Below are 23,004 nucleotides of genomic sequence, written 5' to 3'. Positions count from 1 at the left end.
AGCTCCCAGCCCTCGTTTCTTAACTTCTGCCGGGCGTCTGTCGGTGAGGACCCTGGTCGGGGGAGGGTTGTCCTACGGGTGCCCATCCCCAGGGACAAAGAGGTGATGAGGCGCCTTGGCACTTCCCGATCAGGCCCTCAGCTGCTCTGGCAGCGTCCCGCCTTCTGGTTGCTTCTCCCTGCATGACTGTGACCCCTGCACTCCCACGCCTGTGTTCACTCCCTCACAGGCTGCCCAGTGACAACCACTGAAGGGCATGACCCCAACCCTGGCACCCAAGGCCTCCAGAAATGGTTTCCCCGTGCCCCGCTGCCTGCACGTATGCAGGGTGAGACTGCCAGCCCTTCTCAAACTTCCCCTTTCTTTTCCAGGGTCATGCTTCCACTCATCCCAACTGTCCACACAAAATGCCCCCCGCTCCTCATCAGTCTACTGAAATCCCGACCTGTCCTTGGCTCGGATGCCGCCTCTGCTCTGAAGCCGGGCTTGCTCCTCTCTGGACGCCCAGGCCCCTGGCCTGCACTGCCCCAAGGCACTGGTCCCGCAGGCCTACGCTGCAGGTGTGCACAGCTCGGATGTACATTATGCCAGTACACATCCTATCTGCCCGCCTGGGTCAGGGGCTTCCAAGGGCAGAGGCTGCGTCTTCAGGTTAAGCCCCCCAACCTGGCACTTAGCACACAGCAGGTAAATGATGAGTGAATGACTCGATCAAATCTGAGGACTGTGTCCTTTGGAGAATTATTCTCCTTGTATTTTATCTTACCCTGAAATGTCTTTTTCAAAGGGTGTATTTGTTTTAAGGCAGATTCTTTACCATCTGAGTCACCAGGGAAGCCCCTTTTTAAGGTTAGAAAGAGACAAAAAACTGAAGGAAATCTGGGTTACAGTTACGTGGGGGTTTGTGCTTGGTTATATAACTGAATATATGTATTCCATGCCCTTTTCTGCATGTATTAGTATAATTCACATTAAAAATTTAGAAAATAACAAAAACATTGGAAAATAGTCAATGTGAGATGCTCAGATCTTGACCCTCTGGAGACAACTGCCAGAAAATGGGAAGGCCAGAGGAAGTTCCTCACTTGGGGGGATCACCGAAGGCAGCCTGGGGTGCGCCTTACCCCCGGTACCGCACAGCTGGGTACTCCTTCAGGGTGGCGCACAGAGTTGCGATCTGCTCCGCCAGGCGCTCCAGGATCGGATTCTTCATCTGAGCCTTGTGGGGACTGTAGAAGCTTTGGAAAGAGTCAGCAGAGTCCAAGGAATACACCTGAAAAAGGGGAAATATATATATGTATACACAACGACAGAGGAGCCTGGCGTGCTGCAGTTCATGGGGTCGCAAAGAGCTGGATATGATGTAGCGACTGAACAACAACAACATATATACATATGTATATGTATATATATATATAAACATATATATATATACATTTCCAGAATGGTGTTCCCTCCAAGCCTCGTAGTGAGGCTACAGAACAAGTTTTCATTTATTCTACAAATACAACTGGGCATCTGCTGGGTGCCAGGCCTTGTGCACTGGGAACCGCTGGTGGCCAAACCATTACTGTCCTCCAGGAGCATGCAGTCTTGCAGGAGAAGGCAGATGAATAAACAATGAACAAAATGAAAAGTAAATTTTATGGTATGTGGGAAATGGGTAAGTGTATGAGAACGGAAGAAGCAGAAAGAATGCCTGAGGGCTGGACAGGGAGGACAGGAGGCCTCCTTGAGGAGGGGACATTTGAGTGAGGGCTTGAAGGAGGTACAGTTTCTTCCCAGGGGGCTCCCTGAGGAGGGGCTGGTCAAGCCAAGGCCCTGAGGCAGGCATGCCTGTGTCTGATGACTGATGAGGAGCCCGAGAGAGAGCAGGGGAGGGGTCTTGTCAGACCACACCGGCCATCCATTGTAAGTTTAAATAAAAGAGGGACAAGCTAGAAATTGTGCTGTGACTGTGGCAAACAAAGGAGCTTTGTGTGGATTTAATAATTTCCTATCCTCAAAGTATGTTCTTAGATTTTTCTCTTTTATCCTTTTTGGAAGGTTTTGGAGGTTTAAAATTTCCTCTTAAACCAGCAGGCTACCAGCCATCAGTATTCTCTCAGAAGAATCTCTTGATGTGAACTACCCTCATCTTGAAAACCCGAGGTTAAAAAAAAAAAAAAATTATCACTTTTCAAAAATATGTGGTGGAGAAGGGTATGGCTACCCACTTCAGTATTCTTGTCTGGGAAATCTCATGGACAGAGGAGCCTGGTGGACTAGTCCATGGGGTCATTAAGAGTTGGGCACAATTTAGCAACTAAACAAAAAAATATGTGCACATGTGACATACAATAAACCAAACATAAAAAGACAAAAACAGATGAAATACAATATGGTTGAATATGCTCAAGTTGGATTTTGTTCAATCCAGGTGGTGACAGGGCTCACGGAGAGGAAAAAAAAATTCCTGCCCTTGGCTGAGAATAGGCTTTAGGCCAAGTGAGAAGGGAAAGAGACTGTCTTTTGAAAATATTCACACTTTATTTTTTTCCATGTCTTCTTACCTAAGAATTCGTCCCTCTCTAGCATCTATTATTAGAAGCTGATCCATAAAGCCCTGATATGCCACAACCATCTCTTACCTCTACAAAATGCACAGAAGTTGTGCTATTTTTTGCTTTTTGACGAGGAGGAGGCATTTTAACAAATCTTGAAATACTATGGCATAAATTTTGTACATTCTCTCACAATCAGCTTCACTTTTACTGGTTTAACGACTTTTTTTTTCCCCCCCAAGGGGAGCAGTTTCAGCACGTGAAGTGTTAACGGCTCATGACTAAGGCTACCATCTGTTCCTCGACACGTGACAACTGAGGTTATCTCTACATAAAAACAGCCTTCTTTGCAGCAGATGGGTGTTGTCTGATCCCTTCCCCTCCTCTCCTCCCAGCTCCTTCTGGATTGGCTGCTTTTTACTTATTCAAGGAGTCAGCCAATAGGCATGAACACTGAGCGAGGATGAAATGAACACCAAGAAGGACATGATGGCTGCAAAAAGTACGAAATAACTGGAGAGTAAGAGTGAAGCATCGTAGGCAGACCCTCTAAGGACAACTGTTTCCATTACATAAACATCCACTCATAAGACATCATTGAGTAATTCCTTCCCCAACTCTCTTTACTGCACCCCTGCCCCGCCCTCTCCGACTTGGCTGGAGTTCCTGAGAGAATAACCGGGATGCAGGCTTTCTCTGCCCGTCTCCTCGCAGGCTCACCTGGGATTCATATGGGAGAAATGCAATGTTGATTTCCGTCAGAGTCTTGATGACTTTGGCTGCTCGAGATTTTACCAGCTCGTTAAACAGGGCATCTGGACAAGCTGCCAGGATGACAAAGACGGTAGGGTTTCCTGTCCGCTTGCTGGTTCGTTTCAACATTTGCACACGTCTGGTGAATTCTTTATTATTAGGATTTTTAAAAGGCAAATAGGAAATCCATCCCATCCTACAACCTACAGCCTCTAGGGTAGAAAAGGAATACAAAACCACCTAGGCGGCCCTCCACGTAGAACAAAGAAACAACTGGCAATAAAGAGTGAGATATTGAGAGCTGATTTAAAAAACCACTTTCCGATATTAAGGAGAGGAAGAAAAAGAACCAGGAGAGGTCTAGAGGGGATCAGGAAAAGGTCTGTAACATAAACGAACACCCAACACCTGAGATACTTATGAAAAATAAAATAAGATAAATGAAATCATTGGGCAATGTGATGCAGATACTTTTGCAGGCCTTCTAAGGAACTCAGCTGCACAGGAGACCCACTTGGTGGGGGAACCACAATTTCTCATGACTCTCCTGGGCCAAACAGCTTCAGGTCCCTAGAAACGTGTTACTGGTTTATTATTACTAATGCCATCTACCTGCTTCCTTTGCCCCCCATCTTCAGAGCGTATAAAACTGTTCTCTGCAAGACCCTTTTCCCATTTTCTCAACAGTGAGTTTTGTGGGGTTTTCACCAGAGAGAACATGGGGTGAACTGTTATTTTCACGCACTCAAGCTGTCCAGCCCTATTCATCTCTCTTTGTCGTTAACAAAGACTGACCAAGATGCTCCTGAGCTAGGTACCATGCACAAAACCTTCAAAAAGCAAGAAAACGGATCCTAGGACAATGACAAATTCTACCTAATACAAACACCACCAGGTCAGACTGTCTTTGTATCAACAGTTGAAAAGTAGGTGGAAATGCAGTGCAGTTTATAGCGATGTCTGGAAGGCTATCCTGTGAGCACCAAGGCTGGCACTGGGAAATTCTTCTTGGTGTTAAACACGCTAGCCCTTAGAAGAGGGGCTTTTTTTTTTAATCAGGAAGGACTGCATGACCTAGTAGGTTTTGTATTTGTAGGTGTTTGTTTTTCTCTCTCACACAATTTTGAAGAGAAAATGAAAGATCAGGACAAATGTGGGAACAATTCATTTCTTCGCTATTGGCCTGACTTGGTTTGGGGTCAGTCTGGCTGAGCAGGAATGCTAGCCTAAAAGGCCGGGTGGCAGGTGACAGCCATACTCACAGTCAGTGAAGAAGACATGTGCAGCCCGGTACTTGGCGGTTGGCGGGTCCTTAAAGTCACTGATGAGAGAGTGGACGGACTGTGGAGAGGGAAAATAGGGAACTGAATCCGATTCTAGGAGCAAATGGGACCCACATCTGAACAGAGTCAAATCCACGCTGGTTTTGAGCTACATGCACAAGATAGCAAGGGATTTCTGATTATAATTCAACTAATGTTCGGCCATAACTGAGTTCTGAGGACATGAGGATTATTTCAGAGTTTACACTAACAAAAGCCTCTCTAGCTCATTCCAGAATGACAGCAGCTGTTCTCTGCAGCCACATAACTTGGGTTCCTAAGAGGAGATCCACAAAAGAGCAAAGTGCTCAGAGATCTGCTAGGAGACTCACTGTGATAGAGTCCTGGCAATTTAGTTGCATCTGCAGAAACTTACACATAAGCCAGTTTTTTTTTTTTTTTTTAATGAAATGAAAACTGGGGGGAATTTACATAGATCAGCTAAGACAGCTAGCAACCAAGAGCAAGGAGGTGGGCATTGTTTAGATGCTGATTTGAACCAACCACCCAAAATGGTAAGACAAGTAAATCTAAACTCTACTGGATATTGATAAAATAAATCTGGGAATTTCCTGGCGGTCCAGTGGTTAGGACTCAGTGCTTCAACCACAGGGGGCCCAGATTAGGGAACTAAAGTCCTGCAAGCCATGAGGGTGCAGCCCCCCAAAAAAAAGAAAGAAAGGAGGAAAGAAATCTGAAAGTGTAAAATACCCAAGTTCTGGAGGTGGATCACTAGATAACGTGATCTCCTACCTAGAAAGGAGTAAATGACATTGGCCCGGCCTGGCTTTCTACAGCAAGCTTAATGCACTCTTCATTATTCACCAGCCCCCTCCTTCCCTGCTTGTGGATTGCACGCTTAAACAGAGCAGTGTGTTAAATGCCTGCTTAACCCAGAAATGTCAGACATGGGGCCACACAGACACCAAGCCAGCACGTGTTTGACCTCAGCTCTCCTGGGAGGGTTTACCTTCTCAGAGGGAGTGATGAGATACACAGCCTCCAGGCTGGGGAGCGGCTCCCTGCGCTTGTTGATGTCTTCCACAACTAGACAACAAAACAGCAGCCCACGATGAATAAGAGAACAGCGCTGGTGACCATGAAACCAGAAGCCACAGAGAGAGGCCACCTTCCAGCTGGCGCGACAAACATCAGCAGAGCAGGGAGGGGACTCAACACCCCTTCCTGAGTGACCACATTTCTGGCTCACCACGCTCAAGGTGGTAGAAAACCCAAAACCTCATCACATGAAATCCCTCCCACTTCCCATTTCAGTTCAAGGAAATACCTCGATCTGCTCTGATTGAAAATGGAAACTGCTATCTCATTCTGTCAAGAACAGATTTTTGCCTCTTCCTTCAGGTTTTTTTTCCCTCATCTGTCCTAGATAATCCCAGTTCCTTTAGAATTTCCATGTTGGGTTTGTTTTTCAACAATTGGATCGCTTTATCATTTTCCTCTGTCTATCAGATGAAGACATTCCAAACATACTCTCTGGATTAAGACTGTTCCTGTCAATAGTTCAAAAACTAAACAGCAAATTCTGCTTGAAGCAAACCATGGGTGTCTGATTTGCTGGTTTCTTTTACAGAATGTCAGCGAGGGGAAAGACAACCTTCTGGAAAGGGATCATCTCACTAGTCACCTGATAAAGCTCAGGACGCATCCTCTATGCTACACTGTCCTCTGGTCCAGAGCCAGCAGGAAATCTAATGGTTCTCTTCTTCCTATGAAGGTGATATCAGCAAATAAAAGCATCCCTTTAGGAGTATCCCTGTAACACTTACAAAGACTTTTCACCCTGGATAATATTCAAACTAAATATCAAAATTTCTCAACCATCTGTGTTATCAGGGGTTATAGATTTTTTTTTAATTTGTTTTTTTAATTGGAGGAAAATTACTTTACAGTGTGTGTTTGTTTCTGCTGTACAACAAGGCTCATAGATTTTTGAATTTCATATGCCAGTAATACCTCCCCCCAAATATTTTAGGGGGGTGGTCAACACAGGCTTGCAAAATTTTAAATTTTGCCAAGTAGGGACATTTTAAAAAAAACAAAACTTCTGTGATAGGGAAGAGTCTGTGTGTAGGAGGGGAGAGGTGAACCCTTATCTACCACAGGATAATGTCTAACATGATGAATCCAGAGATGATCGTATAAGCATTTACTTAGAAATACCAAAAGATGCCCAGAAGAAAAAGCAGAGGGGCTGCCTCTGGGGTGAGGCACCCTGGGGGATAGGGGAGGAGGAGGGAGAGCAGGGCAGTGCTTTCTTCCTTTCTAGAAGCTCATAAGCTACATTTGGCTTTTTTCCTATATTTGCATTTTTTGCTTTGATAAAGAAAAAAAAAGTTTAAGAAGTTCAATGAAGAAAATAACTTTGCAAGCTCAAAACAGGGACAAGCCAGGTCTTGGACCACTGAATGACAAAAAGTCACACCAAAAATTCCATACTCCCATTTACAGGACTATGGCTTTTGGTGACAAATAAACTAGACTTGGAAATGTGTCTTTATTTTTTTGTTTTCTTTTCTAACTTTTTTTTTTTTGTAGAAATGTGTTTTTAAAAATAAAGGAGTCACATCCCAGGTGTGGTGGTAGCCCACATATTGTTTTATATATATATGTACACATATATCGATCGGAGCTGCATTGTAAGAGATACATTTCACTCAACGTTTTTTAGGAGGAAAACAAAGGTTAACTTCCTTGTTTGAAATAATACCTCAAAATAGATTGCTTTTCTATCAGTGCTGTTTCACAGATTAAAATACATGATCTATCCAGAAAGGAGCCCCCAGGTAAGACTTGAGCTGCTCACAAATGTGAAAAAGAGCTTGGGACAGAAGCCAGGAGGGCTGCATCCTAGTCTCAAGTATGGTGCTGCCCAGGGACCTTGGGCAGGGGATTTATCTTATTTCAAAAGCCTATTATTGTGAAATTCTAACACACACTCCAAAGGGTGGATTAAACATAAATATACACGTAATTGCACAAGCACCACCCCATCAGGAAGCAGAACACATTAGCGCTGCAGAAGTGCCCCCCCTTTTCCCCCTCCCTCGTCATCCACACCTCTCCTTTCCCCTCAAATGGAACCACCATGGTGACACGAATGGCGATCACTTCTCTTACAGTTAAGACTCGCTTATCCCTACATTTCAAAGCAGTATGGCTTAGCTCTGCCTGTTTTAGGATATTATGTAAATTAAAGCACATTGTTAAGGACTGTTTCATATCTTGTTTCTTTTGCTCAACATTGTTTATCAGATTCATTCCCATTTTGGAATGAGCAAGTAGGTAATACTCATTCCTTTTCTTCGCTAGGTAACATTCTGTTGTGTGACTGCCCCACAATTTATGGTACCATTCTACTCCTGATGGACCTTTTGGTTGTTCCCACTTTGGGGCTACTATGAGCAATGATCTGTGAGCCTCCTGGGCACACATGCCTGAGTTGTCTAGAACACACATCTAACCGCAGACATGCTGGCTTACAGGACCTGCATGCCTCAACTCTCCTAGACACCTCCCAGGTTTCTGAAAGTAGCTGTACCAACTCATCATATCAGAGTTCCCTTTCTCCTATATCCTATCACTTGGCATTATCATAGTGTATACACTCCAATCTGAGTACAGAGCAGTATCTCACTCTGGTTTTAACTGCATTCCCCTGACCACTTACGAGGGTGGGCAAGTTTTTATGTATTTACTGGCCATTGGGATTTCATCCTTTGCTAGGTGCCACTTTTTTCCCATTGGCTGGCCTGCCTTATTTCTTAACTGAGCCTTCCTTTTGGCATCCTTTCACAGATACCTAACGGGCACCTAACACTAGACTGGAACCTAGGGATTTGGTGATGAACAAGAAAGCCTGGGGTCTAAAGTCAAGCAAGACAATAATGAACAGGGAGGAGAACACCCTACAACACTCACTTGTTATCCCCTCGGTCATGATGTCTGTCATCTTACAGCAGGAGGAGAGCATCCTCATGCTCAGCTGGTCCACCACCAGCACCTGGAAGCAAAGGGAACAGTTCACACTGGAAGCAAAGGGAATGGTTCACATTGGAAGCAAAGGGAACAGTTCACACTGGAAGCAAAGGGAACGGTTCACACTGGAAGCAAAGGGAACAGTTCACACCTGGAAGCAAAGGGAACAGTTCACATTGGAAGCAAAGGGAACAGTTCACACCTGGAAGCAAAGGGAACAGTTCACACCTGGAAGCAAAGGGAACAGTTCACACCTGGAAGCAAAGGGAACAGTTCACACCTGGAAGCAAAGGGAACAGTTCACACCTGGAAGCAAAGGGAACAGTTCACACTGGAAGCAAAGGGAACAGTTCACACCTGGAGGGCACCTGCTGTGACGCTCGCCTCCGCTGACCACATCAGACTTCAGAAGAGCCCAGAAACAGAATTCTGAGTAATCGAGGTTTCCTAGGGGCTAGAAGTTTGCCAAGATACACGCTAGCCTTTATTTCCCTACCAAACCTAAGCTTCTAGGAGAGTCTGCTCTCACTAACATGACTTGATTTTTCAAACTTAAAAAAATTAAAGTTCTTTTGATGACAAAGAAAACAATTACTCATAAAAATGCAAAAGAAAAAGAAAAAACTTTCATACGCGGCACCCACACTCAGAGCAACCCATAGTTTTTCAGTGCATAAACTTTCTTTAAGGGAGGATGAACGCTAGTGCCACCCTGACGGATGGAAGGCGAGGACTCTGTTGCAGACATCATCGGGATGGACCAGCACATGTGTGGTCCAGGAGTAAACTCTACCTCAGTCTAGAAGAGAAGGACAAGAACATGCCATCCTGGTTGAAAAGCATCATACCTGCAGCTCTTCAGCAACCCTTTCCCGTCTCCATCTGACCCACAGTGGAGAGAGGAAGCTAAAATAAGGTTATTTCTCTTCTCCTTCTTCAAAGATATAAAGCCAGGCAACAGGAGCTAGAAAAATGGGGCCCCAAAGCATTTTGCTGTAGCACGAGGACCAATCAGGTTTCATTTCATGAGGCAGCTTCCCCAAGGTTAGTTTAAAATTCTCATGTCCACACGTCCGTTACTGACGGGAAGGGTGAGAGAGAAAGGCAGGCAGAAAGAGTTCCCATCTGCTGGCCTCCCACCCTGGGTGTGAAGATGGACGCTCTAGCTAAAACGTGATCTCATGTTTATGAGGTTATGTTTATGAGGTTAGGGTGAGACTTTAAAAGCTTCCTGGTGCCAAGCTTTTCCAAAGCCCAATGAACTTGAGGCTCTAGACTGCAGAAAAACTCGGGGGCAAGAATGGTTAGCCCTTCGACAACACACGCAGAAGTTCGAGTGTGCCCTCCTGGTCACTCCAACGCCTAGTCTCAGACGATCAGAGGGTCCTTCAAACTCTGACTTCCTGGATGGAGGACAGCACGATTCTGACTTGTATCATCCACTCCCAGGACTGAGGTCATAATCAGTTAGATTGACTTAAATATTTGTTTCAGGTACACAACAGTTTCCAGCATTGCTCTCAATGTTAAATGAACAAACAAGCTGACTTGGTTTGTCTTATGTAGCTACAGACAGGAATAGGCCAGATGAGGGCTTTTCAGACCATTGCATGGGCTGCTCCAGGAGAGGCTTTAGGGCCACCGGAGGGGCAAGAAGGGTCCCCTCCTGTCTCCCACAGCAAGCAGAATAATTCCACCCTCTGCTTTAATCAATGGGTTCCAGGTAAGATCCTGTTTGAATTAAAGGGTTCCAATGCTAGAATGCCCCACCAGGTGATCTTAAAGATAAGCTTCCTGACCCAGAGATTTCCTAACCAGGATCATATACATGGGAGGCACAGCAGATTACCTTTTGAAAGTTCAGAAGCTTTTTTGTATTCTCTGGATGCAGCAAAGGTCCTCATTTCTCCCCTGCATGCCTCTCCCCAATGCCACCCCATTCGTATTCTTCCCCATGAACTCACCTTCAAGGTCATTCATTGTGCTCTTCCACTTACCTTCCATTCTCCCTTCTTTTTCACCTTCTTTATCACATCATGCATGATCTCTAAAAAGGAGAAAAAAAGGAAGGAAGCAGAGAGGGAAGACAGGAGGGAGGGAGGGAAGGAAGGAGGAGAAAAAATTTAATGTAATTTCATGGACTTCCAACCCCTGCCTATGAGACAAGGTCATCTTCCCTCCATAGACCTTGTTCTCCTGGGTCATGCAATTCAACCAATCTGTCTACTGGGCCATAATCAATCCACCATAAAGACAGTTCTCTTCCTGTGTCCTCGATTCACTGGTTCTCAGATTTTCTGGTCTCAGGACCCCTTTACATTCTTAAAAATAGAGGACCCCACAGAGTGTTTGTGTATATGCATAAATATCTATTGACATTTGCTGTATCAGAAGTTAAACTGAGAAATTTTTAAAAATGTATTAATTCAATTACAATAACAAACCCATTCTACGGTAACATAGTTGCATGCCATTAAAATGCTATATATATTTTCCATAATAAAACAATTTTACTGAGGATACTGGCATTGTGGTACATTTTTGCAACACTCCTCAATGTGTTTTCATAGAAGACAGCTGGGTTCTCCTAGCTGCTTCTGCAATTTATGAAATATATAGCATTTGGAAAACTCCACTGTGTGTTTGCAAGAGAATAAGAGCAAAGAGGCAGATAACATTTTAGCATTATTATGAAGGTAGTTTTGACCTCAAATTCCTGAAGGGTCTAGTGTTTCAGAATCATGCTTTAAGATGAGTGAGTAAAATTCTGTGACAATGCCCAGGCCACATAAGCTACCCCGCTAAGCTCCAAAAACAGGTGTGAAGAGCAGTTGTGATATCCTTCCAGTTCTAAGCACATCTGTGGGATGCTCTCAAATCCCGAAACAACATTTTTGTAAGCCACAATTTCTGTAATGCCATACCACACCCAAGTCTACCTGGCCATGGAAGATTCACAGGAAACAGTGCTTTGCTACTCTTTTCAAATCCAGATCACTCACAGGCCTAAAGGAGTCAGAGGCTAAGAACTGTCATTAGCAACTGTGCTTCAAACATTTAGCTCCTTCTCCAACGCACGATAGTCCCCTAACTCTGCTTCTATCTCCAGTAATCTGATATGTCATAAAAGTATTCCCAAAATTTTAAGAGCTTTTTACCTGATTATAAAAACCCACACAATTATTGCAGTAAACTTAGAAAACACAGAAAAGTATAAAGAGGAAAACACCAGGTATTTGTTGCACGGTATAAAAAAATCAAAAAGAAAAATCATTTGTAATCTTGCCAACCTGAAATGCATAATTGACAGTTTCCTACTCTTTTCCCATGAACTTTTACACAGCTGATAACATGCTGTATATATAATCTCATATTATGCTTTTTTTCTCATTACAAAAACTCATTTCTCCATGTTAATAAAAATGCTTCCTAGGATCTTAAATGCCTGCATAGTACTCCCTAATCTAGTCAACAATTTCTCAACAGTCATTCAGATTATTTCCCAGTGAAAAACTGGGAACAAATATACCCAACAAGCCAGGAGTTAAGTTAATTAGGTTACATTTGTGCAATGGATACTATGTACCTACTAGAAATAATGATCTGGAAAATACACACTTCTTTCCTCAATATCACTGTTTACTGGTTCCTGGACCCAGCACCAGGGATGAACAGCAGCAGACATGTCTCCTTCGGAGCTTACACGCTAGTGGCAGAAGCAGGCAAGACAGAAGGGCGATCGCAGCTTCTCCTCACAAATGCTCTAAGGCAAACAGATAAGGGCAGCGGTAGAAAAGAAAAATCCTAGTGTGGGGAGCTACCTTTAAGAGGGGGTCAGACAAATGTATGGATACCAAGGGGGAAAGTTGGGGATGGGATGAATTGGGAGATTGGGATCCACATATATATATACTATTGACACTATGTATAAAAAAGATAACCATTGAGAACCTAAAAAAAAAGAGAGAGAGAGATACAGGAGGGATCAGGATTAAAAAACAAAACAAAACAAAAAAACCCAGGGGAAAAAAAGGTGGGGGTGGGGGTGGTGTGTGTGGTACTTCCCTGGCTGTCTAGGTTAGGATTCCATGCTCCCACTGCAGGGGGTGCAGGTTTGATCCCTGGTTGGGGAATGAAGATCCTGCATGACAAGGCCAAAAAAAAAAGGGGAGGGTGGGATCCTGCTTGGCCTCTCTGAGGAAGACCCCAGTCCCTCAGAAGCTGGGAAGGGAGCAGGGGGAGGCACAAAGGCTGGAGGTGGAAAAAGGAAAAAGAAGTTGACAGCTTCTTGGAACTAAAGCTGGTAGGAGCTGAGGCTGGAGGCCAGACTATGTGGGACCTTGACGGGAGTCTGATTTTCTCTGAAGGGCACTGGAAAGCCACGGAGGGCAGGGACATCACCTGCTGTATTGTGGGAGATGAGACTGGAGCGGGGGCAGGGCGAGAACTGAAACAAGAGTACAGTCGGGACACCTTCCCGAGGGCCCATCCATGGCTGCTGGCAGTAGAGATGAGGAGGATTGATGTGGACCATTTTTAAAGCCTTTTTTGAATTTGTTACAACATTGCTTCCATTTTATGTCTCTGGTTTTTTGGATGCGAGGCATGTGGGATCTTAGCTCCCAGACCAGGGATTGAACCCACAACCCCTGCATTGGGAGGTGAAGTCTTAACCACTGGGCCATCAGGCAACTCCCAAGAAGTGGGTGAATTTCCTTTTATTTGGAGGTAAAGCCAATAGGGCTAGCTGCTGAATTGGGTGTATGGGAAAATAAAGAAAAGAAACACAAAACTCCTAGCTTTTTTTAAATAAAGAAATTTACGTAGACACAAAATATTTAGAGGGAGAAGAGAACTGATCTGTTGGAGAATATCCAGAGTCCTTTTTTGACTAAAGATTGAGATGACTAAGATGTCTGAGGCGGAGATACAGGGTAGGGGAAGCTTGAAAGGTTGACCTCTAGCCACAATTTAAAATCTGGGTGTTATTATCAAATAAAGGTAGGAGGAAAGGTTGGACAAAGTCTCAAACTCTTGGCCTTCCCTGGGAGCTCAGTGGTGAAGAATCTACCTGCCAATGCAGGAGATTTGGGTTCGATCCCTGGGTCAGGAGAAAGAAATGGCAACCCATTCCCGTATTCTCGTCAGGGGTTGCAGAGTCGGACATGACTTAGCGACTAAACACCACCAACAATAAATATGCTGAGCTTTTGATAAATTCTACTGAATTATTTCCCAAAAGCACAATTTACGCCCTCATCAGTGCTCTGACTGGCTCTCCAAAATAATGTACTATTAATAACTGATAAAACATATCTTGAGTTTTGTTTACAAATGTAACAGTGGAAGAGGGTATTATTACACCAACCTTTTTGTTTTACTGAGGGTTTTTTTTTTCCTGCTACACAAAATTAATTTAAATTCAAGTCACCTTTTGATAGGTGAAGGCAGAGATATAATCAGAAAATCAGAACAAGGATCACAAGTCCTAAAGACTGAGAATATACTCTGGGTTCAAACCTTCTTGCCTGGTGATTCCTGTTCTGAAATTCTCAGGGCCTGTATTTGTTGTATTGTTGTCAGTCAGTTCTAATCCTGCCCTACATTTTTCTAATCCAATACCGAAAAGGAAACAAGGATTAGAGCCCATTTTAGCATTAAGAATCAAGTAGGTTGGGCTACTTCCTCACAAATAATCCCTGGCAATCACATTTCAACTCCCTTAGAAGTCCTCTTTGTGTGGAGAGAAACAATAAAGCTGGTCCAGCCACAGGGTCCTATTTCTGCATTCCAAACCACGTGATTTCCAGGCAAACCGTCTGCTCCACCACCACCTGGCCTGAGCATTTGGCACAGAAGACACCAGGGCAGTATTCTTGGCTGGGAAATCCCATGGACAGAGGAGCCTGACGGGCTACAGTTCATGTGGTAGCAAAGAGTCGGACATGACTTAGTGATTAAATAACAACAACGCTAGGGCAGCTTTAACTTCTGCATAATTATGAGACTCATGGCCCTGGTTACTCCTTGGAAGAAAAGTTATGACCAACCTAGACAGCATATTAAAAAGTAGAGACATTACTTTGCCAACAAAGGTCCATCTAGTCAAAGCTATGGTTTTTCCGTAGTCATGTATGGATGTGAGAGTTGGACTATAAAGAAAGCTGAGCACCAAAGAATTGATGCTTTTGAAGTGTGGTGTTGGAGAAGACTCTTGAGAGTCTCTTGAACTACAAGGAGATCCAACCAGTCCATCCTAAAGACTCATTGGAAGGACTGATGCTGAAGCTGAAGCTCCAATACTTTGGCAGCTGATTCGAAGAGCCAGCCCATTAGAAAAGACCCTGATGCTGGGAAAGATGGAAGGCAGGAGGAGACAGGGATGACAGAGGATGAGATGGTTGGATGGCATCACCAATGCAATGGACATGAGTTTGAGCAAGCTCTAGGAGACGGTGAAGGACAGGGAAGCCTGTTGTGCTGCAGTCCATGGGGTCACAAAGAGTCGGACACGACTGAGTGACTGAACAACAAGGCTAGTTACTCAGGCAGACGTCACTCCCACCCTCATGACCAAGGAAAAAAATGCCTAAAGTAGCCATGCACTGTGCTGTGCTGAGTCACTCAGTCACGTCCGACTCTCTGTGACCCCATGGACTGCAGCCTGCCAGGCTCCTCTATGGGGATTCTCCAGGCAAGAATACTGGAGTGGGTTGCCATGCCCTCCTCCAGGGGATCTCTCCAACCCAGGTCTCCCTCATTGTGGGCAGATTCTTTACCAGCTGAGCCACCAGGGAAGCCCAAGAATACTGGAGTGGGTAGCCTATCCTTGTCCAGTGGATCTTCCTGACCCAGGAATCAAACTGGGGTCCTCTCTGCATTCCAGGTGGATTCTTTACCAGCTGAGCTATCAGGCAAGCCCAAAGCAGCCATACTCCAGTGCAAATTAATTTTAAAAAAAGAAAGAGAAAATGCCAAGGGAAGCACTAAAATTAGACAGACCAGGGAAACTCCAGGTTCAGGCATTTGTTAGCCGTGGACCTTGAGCAAGTATAAAATTTTTTAGGTTTCAGCTTTCTCATCTACAAAATTATAATACTCTAATGACCTGTTGTGAGGGTTAACGAGACAATATGCCTGGGAAGGTATCTGGCAGGTCCGAGGCACAGAACAAAAGGCATCAAGTCACCATAAAAATATGTTATTCATACAGACAATGAAATAAGAAAATTATAACACTTCACTTCCACCAATCAAGATTTTTAATATAATATAAAAATCCTATAAAAATAAATATACATTTAAAATACAGTTTAAAATAATCACCAAAATATTTAGATATCAAACTCTACATGTATTTCAGCAGAAACTTCTAAACTTCCGTGACCCACAATAAACATGTGAATATGCTTTGGAATAATGGCACCAATGTATATAAATCTTAAATGTTAATATAGAATCGAACAGACGAAGCCTTATACCACTTCTAAGGAAAGAGACGGTGACCTCTGCTTATCCGGGAAGAGATGCATTAATGCTAAAGCACAAGTCAGAGGCCCCAGACAGTAAGATATATCATGTCACAACAGGGACACTGGGCTGTATTTCGAAGCTGCCATTACTTAACACTGTTCTGAGAATTCCCTTAGACAAGAAAACAAAACAAGGTAAGAAAGACACAGAGTTATCTGCCTGCAGAAATCATGGGAATCAACTAAAAAAATAGTAGAAACATTAAAACCTTTAGGAAGGTGGTAGTTGTTGTTTAGTTGCTAAGTTGTGTCCGACTTTTTGCAACCCTATGAACTGTAGCCCACCAGGCTCCTCTGTCCATGGGATTTCCCAGGCAAGAATACTGGAGTGGGTTGCCATTTCCTACTCCAGGGGATGTTCCTGACCCAAGGACTGAAACCAGGTGTCCTGCATTGGCAGGCGGATTCTTTACCACAGAGCCACCAGAGAGGTCGCAGATACAAAATAATAAACACATACAAACCAAGAGGGCTTGCACACAGCAACAATAACCAGACTCCAGGAAGGCAGCTCCACTGTTTCCTAGCGCACATGCGCTGGGAGTCCACGCCCTGTCAAGTCTACTCCACCTGCTGCCAATAATTCTGCTCTCAAGCAACAGCAAGTCTGTTCCTCTTTCCCGGACGGCACTTCAGATATCTGAGGACGGCAACCAAGACTCTCCAACTGTCTTGCTCTGGGCTGAAGATCCTCCCAGCTAAACAAGTGTATCTTCCCGGGTAGACTAAGTTAAGGCTCCACAAAACAGAAAGAAAGGGTTCAAATACTTGAAAACAAGCCTTCCTGGTACTCGCAAGTTCCTTCTCTTAGGAAGACCCATGCACACAGAAACTGTTGGCAACTAACTACAAACCTCTTTAATTTTTTAAAAAAATATTTACTTGGCTGCGCCAGGTCTTATTTGCAGCATGCACGTTCTTTAATTACAGCATGTGGGATCTAGTTTCTGGACCAAAGATCGAACCCAGGCCCCCTGCACTGGGAGCATGAAGTCTTAACCACTGGACCATCAGGGAAGTCCCCAAATCTAATTTTTTTGTCTTTATGATGTTTTAAATAACATAGAAGCAGCACATTCTTGATGAAAAATTAACAATAGAGAGATGAATAGCTACAAAGTGACATTCTCCTCCTCACCCCTACTCCTGAGGAGAAACAAACATTCATGGTTTAGGGAGTGCTCTTTCAGATCCTTTGCCAGGCACATCCAGGCAAGCGCGGGGCTCTAACACATAAACCCACGGCTCCTTGGCACAGGCCTGGGAGGTAAAACAACTTTCAACGATTCTACTTCTTTGGTGGGTAGGAACACTTCTACTGGAAAGAGTTTTAGAGACCATCTAAGGACAGAGTCTAGCCCCTCATTTTGGGATTGAGATGCTCCTGTGAAACACAGCCATAGGGAGTGGGCAAGGCCACCAACTGGTCACTCCAGAGGGAAGCAGGTCTCTGGATCCCTATCCAAATGCTCTTCCCACTCCACATACTGTCTCTCAGGGGCCAGCATGGACTGGACTCTGCACTGGAACCCGGCGTGCTTTTCTTTGTTATACTGCAGTGATCACCCTGACAAAGTAAAGCGAACCGACACAGATGGGTTTTGGAGCCAGATGGTTAAGGTTCACATCCCCACTGCGCCTCCACTTACTAGACTTGGGACAAGTGACTGAATCTGTGTCACAGTTTCCACATCTATAAAATGGGGATGACCACACATGCCTCATAGAGCTACTGTGAGGAGTAAATGATCTGATGTGTGTGAGGCACTTAGTTCAGTCTTAAAATGGTCCTCAGCACTGTCAGCTACCACCAGCACCATCAGCATCTTTTAAAGGTATCTGACTTTCCTAATAAGGGAGAATCCAGTGATTTCTAATTGGTTTCTTATTGCTTCCCCGTGCAGTTTGTGACATGTCTTCCGTTCTCCAGTTTGTTTCTCTCCATTCAATGACGATGGCTTATTGAACATTTCCGATGTGCCAGACATCATTCCAGGCACTGGAAAAAATCATGATGAACAAGTGAAACAAGATTTCTTCCTGTAAGGTGCTTCCATCTGGTGTGGAGAGGAGAGAAAGCCAATATACACGGGAGATAAGATCATTCTAGAGAGTGCTGAGTGCTCGGGGAAATTTTATCTTTTTATAATTTTATTTATTTATTTTTACTTGGCTGCGCTGAGTCTTCATTGCTTTGCTTGGACTTGCTCTAGGTGTGAGTCGGGGCGACTCTTTGCTGTGGCATGTGGGCCTCTCATTGCGGTGGCTTCTCTTGTTGTGGAGAGGCCCTAGGCTTGCAGGCTTCAGTTAGGTGCAGCTTGTGGGCTCAGCTTGTGGGCCTTTGTTGCTCCACAGCATGTGGAATCTTCCCAAACTGAGGATCGAACCCATCTTCCCCTGCATTGGCAGGCAGATTCTTATCCACTTCACCATGAGGGAAATCCAGGGAGGAAATTTTAAAGGTTAAAGAACTAGAGTGTGATGAGGGTTGGGGAGAGAAGGTCCTCTGAGGGGGTGACGAGGAGGGATCAACCTAGTGAAGATGTCAGGGGGAGAGTTCTCCAGGCACAGAAAGAGCAGGTGAGATGTCCTCAGTCCGGGTCAAGGATGGGACGGACTAGGAACAGAGGGACTAGCAAGCTCGGTAGGGAAGAGAGTAGCCCAAGGTGGCTGAGAAGGCAGCAAGCACTCGCCAACGATTCCATAAGTCACTCACTGTATCCGGCTTCTTGAACACTAGGCTTCACTTACTCCCCTTCAAACATGACAATGCCCTCCCTCTCCCTGCATCCTCCCTCTGCCTGTCTCTGGCATCTGGCATAAAATAATGATTTAGCATATGCCTGCAGGATGAATGAACCCCCCGAATGGCACAGCAGAGCAGTGCTTGCTGGGAGTCAAGGAGCAGTTCTGTTTAAGGCTGAGGAAGGTGAGCCCCAGGGCCACCACTTTCCTGACAGCTCCCCAAGAGGTCTAAGGAGTACAGACGCTCTTTCTGGGGTAAAGAAAGTGTTTGAAAATGGCTTGTGATGATGGAGGCACAATGGTGCAAATTTACTAAAAGCCATTGAACTGTACCTTTTAAGTGGGTGAATGGTATAGTATGTGAATTGTATCTCAAGAAAGCTATTTAAAAAAAAATCATCAGAGGGACTTCCCTGGTGGTCCAGTGGTTAAGAATCTGCCTTCCGACGCAGGGAACGATGCAGGTTTGATCCCAGGCTGGAGAACTAAGATCCCACATGCTGCGAGGTAACTAAGCCTGCTTGCCACAGCTACTGAGCCTGAGAGCTGCAAAGAAAGATCCCGAAAGTGCAACTAAGACCTAACGCAGCCAAATAAATAAATATTTCTTAAAAAGTCATCAGCAAATTTTAGAGGAAAACTTTAAACTCAAATAACAAATGCAGGTTTGCTTAATATGGAACTGTTCCATAGCGTCTTCACCTGAAGACAGGTACCCTGGCATACTTCTGTAAGGCATGTTATCTAAAATTATAGCCAATTATAATTCGTATCTGAATTATACTTTGCAGAAACGAGAGAGACCAAAATAGAGACCTCAAATTGTCAGGCACAGGGCAAGAACTGGGTCCTGCTCCCTATTAACTCAGGCATGCGTGCTAAATCGCTTCAGTCGTGTCCAACTCTTTATGACCCTATGGACTGTAGCCTGCCAGGCTCCTCTGTCCATGGGATTCTCCAGGCAAGAATACTTGAGAGGGTAGCCATGCCCTTCTCTAGGAGATCTTCTCAACCCAGGGATCAAACCCATGGCTCTTTTGTCTCGTGCATTGGCAGGCGGGTTCTTTACCACGGAGCCCCCTGGGAAGCCCCCCTATTAACTGCTGAATGACTCCTGCTTGATCTGAGAATATTCCTGCTGAAGTCTGCTTTTTGGGTGGCAGGCAGGGGAGAGAAGGGAGGAGGCCCCAAGCATTAGAGGGGGTGGAGATGGGTGAACGAGGGCGTGGCTGCCTTGCTCTGGTGAGCACTAGGCCAGATGTTACAAAAGACGCACCTGTTCAAAGCTTGGGCTGCTGCCAGTATCTGAGGGGAGCATGTGATGATAAATGCCTGCTTTCTGAGAAACCAAATCCTAACCTCACACCCGTAAAGATGCTGGACAGTGTTACAGGAATGACTGCTTTCTCTTTCACAGGAAATCCTTATTTTCTATCTCCCTCCCCATCCCTCTTTAATAAGGTTTAGAGTCAAACAGTTAAGGGGCTAGAAGGTTTCTAACACACAGCTTCATGGACCTTAGAATTTTGATTGGTAGAAAGAAAATCTCAAACTGGGGACAAAAGAGGTAGAGAATAGGAGTTTCTGGCCACACTGTAGATACCATGGTCACTTCCCCTTAGCTCCAACCAGAGCTAGTTTCTTCTTCCTAAGGTTGCCTGCACCATGGATAAAAGGAGCTGTGAAGTTACCAGATATACTCGGAAAAATCAAAGTGGGATTCCAAACGATTCATCTCATCTTCAAATCAATAGCTTAAGATAGTCAATACTATTTGTTTATATTAATATGTTGATACAAAAAGACCAAAGACAAAAAGAAAAATGGCAATTAATCTTCCAGGACAGAAAGCACTACTGTTTCTCGTAAGTATCGTTTTCTGTTTTATTTCTAAAGTATCTTTATTCTGACTGCACCGGCTCTTAGTTGTGGCGCTGGGGATCTAGTTTCCTGACCAGGGATGCAACCGGGACTCCTGCATTGGGAGCTCGGAGTCTTAGCCGCTGGACCACCAGGGAAGTCTCGTAAATAGTGTAGAATAAGGCTGTTTTAAAAGAAAAGACTCAAGAATGAGGGCCAATTTTTGTACAAGATAGTGATAAGCATGAAATTATTTGGGAAGGATTCTATATTTAAGAAAGAGAACACACACTGCCCTCATGCATTACCAACAGCAGCAGACCTCAACGATTAATATTCCATTTCATCTGCCAGCCTGTATCTGTTCCTCTGTAAAACACCTTGCCCTCTGTCTACAGACTGCAAGAATTCTTCCTTGAACTGCAGGGATAGAGAATAATAGATATTTATCTTGATCCTGGCAGGAAGCCAAGATGCAGCTAGTATCTTAAATTGGTAGATACACCATTTAATGGCTCAGAATCACATTTCTTGACTTAAGTGAGAGTTACCCTAAGGACTCAAGGGTTAGGAAAAATATACTTTGGAAAAAAGGGGAGAAGAGTGTTTCATATCATCCCAGAAACTCAGAGCAGACAACAGTCTAGTCTAGTGGTTCTCAACGTGGAGTGATTTGCCCCCCAGGGGACACCCAGCAACGTCTGGAGGTGCTTCTGATCGTCATGACTGGAGGGTGCTGGGGCACTAGTGGGGCTTTCCAGGTGGTGCTGTGGCAAAGAATTTGCTTGCCAATGCAGGAGGCATGGGTTCGATCCCTGGTTTGGGAAGATTCCCTAGAGAAGGAAATGGAAACTGCTCCGGTATTCTTGCCATGGAGTCCCATGGACAGAGGACAGAGGAGCCTGGCAGACTTACAGTCCATGAGGTCACACAGTCAGACACGACCAACTGACTGAGCACGCACACCTATGGGCATTGAGTGGGGAGGGACCAGGGATGCTGCTAAACATCCCACAACGCACAGGCTCATACAGCCCAAGATGTCAATAGTACCGAGGCTGAGAAACCCTGATCTAGTCCATTTTATAAAGACAGTGAACCAGAGAGCAATCAAGTGACTTCTCCGTGGCAGTGGTGTTAGAAATCATCTTACTTCCAAAGTCTGAGATTCTGACCGGCTCTAGGATTTAACGTGTCACAGATCTTCAGGTCTCAGGTATTTAAAAATGTGAAATCTCACAGAGCATGACAAGGCCACAAGTGCAGTGCTGCCAGTGGATAGGTGTCCAACGGACAGAAGACGAAAGCCTTGGGGGAAGCTTCCGGAAGGCAGGACGTGCTCCCCCCACCCACACCACCCAACACACACAAAGGCCTAGTTTCGGGAGGGCTGCTACCTTCTCCCAAATCCAGGGGCTGCTTACAAGACGATACCAGGAGAAGAAAACATCCTGCTGGACCTGGGCTCAGGCTCATGCACAGGAAGAGGGTGGAGCCTGGAAGAGAAGAAACACTGAAAATCCAGACGAGATGGCTGAGTCTGTGCAAAATTTTCACCAAACAGGCAGACTAGGTGATCTTCTCCAGTCAGTCTTCCATACTCTATAGAGAACAGAATCTGCTTCTTACGTTTTCAATTGGTTTATTAGTTCTGCAATCCCATTTTTTTTTAAATAATTTTAAAACTTTATTTACTTTCGGCTGTGTTGGGTCTTTGTTACTGTGTGTGGGTTCTTCTCCAGCTGCGGTGCGCCAGCTTCTCGCTGCAGTGGCTCCTCTTGTTGCAGAGCACGGGCTCTCGACCACAGACTATGGTTGTGGTGCCCAGGCCCAGCTGCCCCAAGGCACGTGGGATGTTCCCAGACCAGGGATCGAACCTGCATCTCCTTCACTGGCAGGTGGATTCTTGACCACCAAGCCATCAAAGAAGCTCCAGTCCCACTATTTGTTTTCTGTTTCCTCGGCCCGCTTTCCATTTTGCTCTGCTGTTTCACATTACCTCCCATTTGAACTCTTGGTTCATTATTTTTATGTTTGAGGGTGATTTAAATTATTTTCCTTATACCTGTCTTCTTCCAGAATAAATTATTTACCTGAGTATTTATGCCACAATTCTGTCATTTTTCCATATCAAATGTTTACAAAGTTCCTGTGTAGAGTTTTTTTTTTCTTTTTTGTTCAAATCACCTAGACCAGAGGCAATTCTCTCTTGCTGTCTACTTGTACCAAAATGCACAGATGGGCTATCTTTGC

General features: G+C 44.7%; 1 protein-coding gene across 5 annotated transcripts in view; it reads right to left on the bottom strand.

The window, feature by feature from the left end:
• The window catches only part of STXBP1 (syntaxin binding protein 1), a 67,058-nt gene that overhangs the window by 25,471 nt on the left and 18,583 nt on the right, over positions 1–23,004 (bottom strand). For 3 of the 5 annotated variants that reach the window (XM_055541209.1, XM_055541210.1, XM_055541211.1), the window contains exons 2-8: positions 22,149–22,247; positions 10,612–10,661; positions 8,558–8,639; positions 5,589–5,665; positions 4,559–4,637; positions 3,264–3,367; positions 1,125–1,273 (exon numbers count right to left, since the gene is read on the bottom strand). In XM_055541209.1, coding sequence (XP_055397184.1) covers positions 1,125–1,273; positions 3,264–3,367; positions 4,559–4,637; positions 5,589–5,665; positions 8,558–8,639; positions 10,612–10,661; positions 22,149–22,247 — 640 coding nt within the window. The remainder of the gene's footprint in view (positions 1–1,124; positions 1,274–3,263; positions 3,368–4,558; positions 4,638–5,588; positions 5,666–8,557; positions 8,640–10,611; positions 10,662–22,148; positions 22,248–23,004) is intronic. The other 2 variants (XM_055541212.1, XM_055541214.1) reach the window with 1 other exon arrangement.

Source organism: Bubalus kerabau, chromosome 11, assembly GCF_029407905.1.
Source record: "Bubalus kerabau isolate K-KA32 ecotype Philippines breed swamp buffalo chromosome 11, PCC_UOA_SB_1v2, whole genome shotgun sequence".
In the NCBI taxonomy this organism is placed as follows: Eukaryota; Metazoa; Chordata; class Mammalia; order Artiodactyla; family Bovidae; genus Bubalus; species Bubalus kerabau.
This window is presented reverse-complemented; position numbering and strand designations above follow the sequence as displayed.